Below are 6,500 nucleotides of genomic sequence, written 5' to 3' on the forward strand. Positions count from 1 at the left end.
TATATATATAATTGTTGCTGCTATTGTCAAGTGCCGTTGAGTAGGTTCCAACTCAATGGAACCTTGTATAGGTTTTCTAAGAAACGACTGGTGGGTTTGAATCACTGACCTTGTGGTTTGTAGCCTAGTGCTTAATCTACCGTACCACATCAGGACTCCATCCTGTAGAATAAAGCACTGCACTGGTTGGTTTGAACCACAAGGTCAGCAGTTCAAATTCACCAGCATCTCCTAGGAAACTTTATACAGGGTCACTATGAGTCAGAACCAACTTGACAGTATTTAACAACTATATATGTGTGTGTGTGTGTGTGTGTGTGTATACACACACACACATGAATATATATTTGTTGTTGTTGTTAAGTGTCGTCAAGTTGTTTCCAACTCATAGTGACCCTGCATAGGGTTTTCAAGAAGTAGCTGGTGGATTCGAACCACTCACCTGCGATTAACAGTTTATTCTACAATGCCACACAAGAACTCCAAAATATATGCTAATTTTTCTGTGTTTATTTTACTGTTTTCAAGTGGGTTCTGTTCTAAAGCCCCAAATCTAATAATTCTGGATTATGCATATTAGGGTTCTATTGAAGGGTGGTAGTTCAATGGTAGAATGCTTATCTTCTATGTAGGAGATCCAATATTGATTCTTAGCAGCATTTCAGTCCACTGTGTATGGATTTGCCACAGTTGTACAAAGTGACAATAGGGTTCTGGGTAAAAATTATCCCAGTCTTCAGTGGAACCATGCCTGCTAAAGTAGATTTTAGATACTCATTTATATTCTAGGTATTCATAATTAATAGAATCAATTTATATATATGTATATATTGAAAGAAACACTGTTTTGACATAGTAATGTGGTTCAGGTCATAGGAACCTTTGACATGACCCCAAAACAATTCTCTGAAGCTTTCTCTTTTTGACTTTTTTCTCTTTCTTTCTTTGTCTTCCTTCTTTCTTTCTTCCCTTCCTTTTCAGTTCCTTTCTCTTTCTTTCCTTCCTATCTGCCTTCCTTCCTTTTTTAAAAAAAATGTAATATATATCACAGATGTTTTTACTCCACTTATGATGATTGGTATGAGGGTGAAAAACTGAGTAAGTGCCAGGATTTGGGTAAATATTTGAGAGGGGATATAGGATGGGTACTGCTGAGTATTGGGTGGAGGACTCATCTTAAAGCTGCTTTTGCACAGGAAGAAACCTATATTTTGCTTACATTTTATGTTTGGAGGAACTTATGGTGAAGAGATAAGAGGAATTGATGCCAACAATTACACTGGACTGCAAGGTTGGTTTGAACTGCAAGGTTGGCGGTTCAAACCTACCAGCTGTTCATCAGAAACCCTACACAGGGTCACTCTGAGTTGAAATCAACTCAACTACACTTGCTACCACCACAAACAACAACAAGGCCTTACAATGCCTATGAAAGTATGAGCTAGTAATATATGAGATGAAAATTTAAATGTTTGTTTTACTGGTTCATGAAACATGTGCACACACCACTGATTAAAGTGCCATATAAGCAGTCAGTTTATAGATGTGTTACATTAATCCACTAAAAATTATATATATGTTGTTGTTAAATGCTGTCCAGTCAGTTCTGACTCATAGTGACCCTGTATAGGGTTCCCAAGGAGCAGCTGATGGATTTGAACTGAAAGCCTTGTGGTTTGCAATCCAGTGCTGATCCTACAGTGCCACATCATGAGTCTATATATATTATATATATTGTTGTTCTTAAACTGTATGACTTGGTTCTGAATCATAGCAACCTTGTATAGGGTTTCCATGGAGTGGCTGGTGAGCTTGAACTGCTGACCTTATGGTTCAAACTGACGTTGCAGTCCAGTGCATTATATATATGCCTTCATATATATATACAAAATATTCAATATATATATACTTTTTTCTTTTTTCCTGCAGCATGCCATGGAACCTAATTATCTGCATATTTGGCCTCGAAATACCTTTATGATGATTGCACTTCCTAACATGGTAGTATAGAATTTCTTATCAACTGTAACTTTGCATCTATACTTAATGTTTTCCTTTACTTACCCTTGTAGTATTAATATAATAACTAATTAACCTCATCATTGTTTAATTGACTAAAAATTTGGAATTACTGGGGACCGGGATAGGGAAAATGGAACAAACTTACTTCAGAGAAGATGTTTAACATACATGAATTGATAAAGGGATTTTATTTGTTGTATTGCTTGACTCTGTCATCTACACTGAAGACATATTAGGAAGAAATGGCCCTAAATGAAGCCAGTGGGATTTTGGTTATATATTAGGAAGCGCTTTCAGTCTTTAAGGTCGGTTGTTATTGTTAAGTGCCTTTGAGTCATTTCCGACTCATAGCAATCCTGTATAGGGTTTCTGAGGAGCAGCTGGTGAGCATGAACCACCAGCAGTTCAAGCTGACCTTACAGTCCAGCGAATTAACCCACAGTGCTACACCAGGATTCCTTAAGTTCTGTGGATCATGGAGTACACCTTACCAAAAAGCAGTATGGCTGTCCTTTCATTAGCCCCTAGAGACTTTGTTATTATATCATATAGTTATATATTTCTCTGCTTGGTCTTTTTCTTTCTCCTGTTCTGTGTCCCTGAGGCTTAGTGCCTCAGGAAACAGAGAAAAGAAAGGAGGAGAAATTAAGTCAACCTACTTATTAGTAATCCAAGAAATAAAATTCTTACTTGGGAAAAACTAGTTGGGATCTATCAATAGTGGCCAGTCAGTCAATTCTGACTCATGCTGACCTCCATCTGTGTCAGTGTACAACGACTCCAAAGGTTTTCAATGAACAATTTTCAGAAGTAGATCTCAAGGCCTTTCTTCTAGGTACCTCTCAATAAACTTGAATCTTTAACTATTTTTTTGTTAGACACTGAATGCATAACCCTTTGCATTATCTAGGCATTCTTGGTTGGAGTCTACAGCTTAGAAATCGTCCTAATACTTAAGAAATAATCATCCTACAGTTTAGAAACTCTCTTAATTATCAAGGAATACCCTTTGTCATTTGGTAGAGCTTTTGCTTTGGGCATGAGGGAAATGGTGAGGATACCTTTCCTGTCTGTCTGTATATGCCTTCCATTACTTTTGGTTATAACAAGAAGCATTACTACTTAGGGATCAGCCTTCAGGGAGGGCCTTCATCATTCACTCTCTCTCCCCATTTTCTCTCAAATGGTGTTTGTTTGTTTGTTTTCCTCACAGAACAAATCTTTCACATGTACTTTGTTCATGCCATTTGAGGAGTTTGAAAAACTGCTAACCAGAGGTGACGTGCTGGATTTCTTCCAGAAGTACTTTCCAGATTCCATCCCTCTAATTGGAGAGTAAGTGGCAAAATATGCAACTGTGCCTTTGGCTTCAACTAGTTTGAGTTAATAAAAATTCAAGTGAAGGTCACACAATGTATTTTGTTTTAGTTAAATGTGATCAGTTGTGCAAAGGTCTGAATAGAAAGTTCATGTTGTTCTATAAGCAGGAATTCTGAAAAGCCCCAGTGTCATGACCAGCTTCCCTGGAAAGATAAACTACCCATATGCCTAGGATTTTACATATCCTTTGCAAGATCCTCACATATCTCAGGGCTTAGCATGCCACATGGCTGTGTTTCCTTCAACTGACAGATAAAAAAATGTGTGGCATAATAGATACATTCAGAAGCTTTAGGTTTCAGGTCTACTACCACCTGTGAAAGCTTTCTTATGCTCTTATTCCTTACCAAAAAAAAAAAAAGGGGGGTAAATAATAGTGCCTACTTCAAAGGATGGAGTCCCTGAGTGGTGCAAATGGTTAACACACTCCGCAGCTAATAGAAAGATTCAAGGTTGGAGTCCACCCAAAGGCACCTCAGAGAAAAGGTCTGGCAATCTGCTTCCAAAACATCAGCCATCATGCTATGTATGGAGCACAGTTCTTGACTGACACATATGGTGATGCCATGAGTGTAAGCCATCTCTTGACAACTGGAAACTTCAAAGGGTTGTTATGAGGAATTAATGACATAATGCCTATGAGTTACTTAGCACAAGGCCTGTCCCGTCCAAACCCCAAACTACTGCCACAGAGTTGATTCTGACAGAGTAGAACTGCTCTGTATGGTTTCTGAGACTGTAAATATATGTAGGAACCAAACATTTAATTTTTTTTCATGCAGAGTGGCTAAAACAGGTTTTTGTTTCAAGACACCTCTCAATGGACTTGAACCTCTAAACTTTAGAGTTAGAGCTGAGTGTGTTTCCCATTTCCTTCACCCAGGGACACTTGCACATAGGAAGTTTTATATTAGACTGACACTCTGCTAGAAATTAAAAATTTTACTGAAGGAATAGAATTGTTTTGAAATGGGGTGAGATTACAGACATCTGCTGTTCCATGGGAGAAAGATGAGGCATTCTACTCCCACAAACATTTACAACCTCAGAAACCCTATACAGGGTCGCTATGAGTCGGAACCGACTCCACGGCACATAGCTACCACCATGCAAGATTTGCAATGCTCCAAATTGTTGGGGTTCAGGGTTTCACAAAGTGAATTCAACAATGAATTTGTGCTCACAGACACTTGCAGGAGGAAGAGGAAGCATGGCAAAAGTTACAAAGGATTTGATCAAGTACAAGCTTAAACATCAGTGAGCTTATTTGTTATATTCTGAAGTTACCACATTCTGATAGTCAATGAAGCATTTTGTCAGGAGTTACCTTTCTGTTACAATTTCAGTCTGTCTCCTTATCCAGACAACTCAGTCTCTACCTCAGTATGTACCAAGGGCTAATAAAAACACCACCACTTGTCTGTCAGTTTGGCCTACTGTGGTGGTATAGCACAAGACCTGACCTACCCAAACCCAACAGAAAATCCTGATGAGTGAAAATTTTAATTTTGGGATTTAGGATTGAGAATTTAAGGCATGGTATATATACCTGGGGAAGTCCTGGTGTACCGCTGTGGGTTAATGTGCTGGACTGCAAAGTTGCTTTGAACAGCAAGGTCGGTGGTTCAAGCTCACCAGCTGTGCCTCAGAAACCCTATACAAGGTCGCTATGGGTCAGAACCGACTCAGCGACACTTAACAACAATATATGCCTAGGAATCCTGGTGTGATGCTTTAATATAAACATTGGACTGCTCACCACAAGGTTGACAGTTCAGATTTACCAGCTGCTCCTCAGAAACGAATACAGGGTCCTTATGAATTAGAATTGATCGATGGAACTTCACAACAACAACATATTCACTTATCTTAGCTACAAAGTTCTTGGCAAGGTTCCAACTTCATTTAACAGGATCAGTTCTTTCTACTGTCCTCCTGCTAATCAAAGCACTTTCCCTGGGGCCAGGTACAAACATTCTTAACAGACAGCAACCAATTCTTTATCCAAGTTAGAGATTTTGACCTTTGGCTCTTTTGTTTTTCAAGCAGTAAAACTTTGACAAAAAGAATGAACCATTTCCTTAGAACAGCAGAAATGCAAATCTTAATTTAATTCAAAATGAGGTGTTTGTTTTAGGTTTGAAATCATTCAATTCAGATACACCAATATCTTGATTTTCTTAAGGTTTACTACTACACCATTCTAAACAAATAATGTTGCTGTTGTTGTTAAGTGCTGTTGAGTTGCTTCTGACCCATGGCAACCCTGTACAGGGTTTCCAAGGAGTGGCTGGTGAGCTTCAACCGCCGACCTTGCTGTTCAAACTGACTTTGCAGTCCAGCACATTAATCCACAGCACCACAAGGATTTTGAAATTATTACTTGGGACAAATATGTCCTGAAAGGTCTCTGATAGAGGGGATGTTGTTGTTGTTGTGAAGTACCACTGAGACAGTTCTGACTCACAGTGACTCTGCATAGAGTTTCCAAGGAGCAGCTGATGAGCTTGAACCACTGACCTTGCAGTTCAAACTGACCTTGCAGTCCAGCACATTAACCCACAGCGCCACATCTGGCTATTTCTGTGGCCTGTTTCAATGGATGTGGGTTTCAAACACCAACTTTGATTAGAATTGTCCATTTCCAGATACGTATAGATTCTCATTAATTTTAATTTTGGTTTCCTGTAGTTTCAAACACTTAATAGCATCTAGATTTTCCCACCAAATCTGAACACACTAATGTACTTGAACACAGAAATATTTAAAGTTATTCAAATTCAGTCAGATCTGTTCTTTTGGAAGTGATTAAAATTACTTCACTGAAAAGGTAATTGAAACAACAACAACAAAAACAAAAACACTGCAATTAAGTTCCAACTCTTAGGGACTCTGAAAATATTTGCAGGAGCATAAAATGTCATCATTCTTCTGAGGAGCAGATGGTGAGTTCAAACCACCAACTGTGTGGTTCAAAGTGCTTATTCTACAGAGCCACCACACTCCCTGATGAGGTTAGGACAATGCAATTTTAGAATTGGAAGAAAGTTCAGTTTTTTCCATTCTGGTTTTATTCTTGGCAAACTCTTGATATACAT

General features: G+C 38.6%; 1 protein-coding gene across 1 annotated transcript in view; it reads left to right on the forward strand.

Moving 5' to 3' along the window:
* KMO (kynurenine 3-monooxygenase (kynurenine 3-hydroxylase)) overlaps nt 1-6,500 on the forward strand; it is a 170,067-nt gene that overhangs the window by 114,482 nt on the left and 49,085 nt on the right. Inside the window, exons 9-10 of the mRNA XM_006868580.1 lie at nt 1,930-2,001; nt 3,236-3,357. Of these exons, the coding sequence (XP_006868642.1) occupies nt 1,930-2,001; nt 3,236-3,357 (194 nt within the window). The remainder of the gene's footprint in view (nt 1-1,929; nt 2,002-3,235; nt 3,358-6,500) is intronic.

This window comes from Chrysochloris asiatica, unplaced genomic scaffold (assembly GCF_000296735.1).
Source record: "Chrysochloris asiatica unplaced genomic scaffold, ChrAsi1.0 scaffold00119, whole genome shotgun sequence".
Classification (NCBI taxonomy): Eukaryota; Metazoa; Chordata; class Mammalia; order Afrosoricida; family Chrysochloridae; genus Chrysochloris; species Chrysochloris asiatica.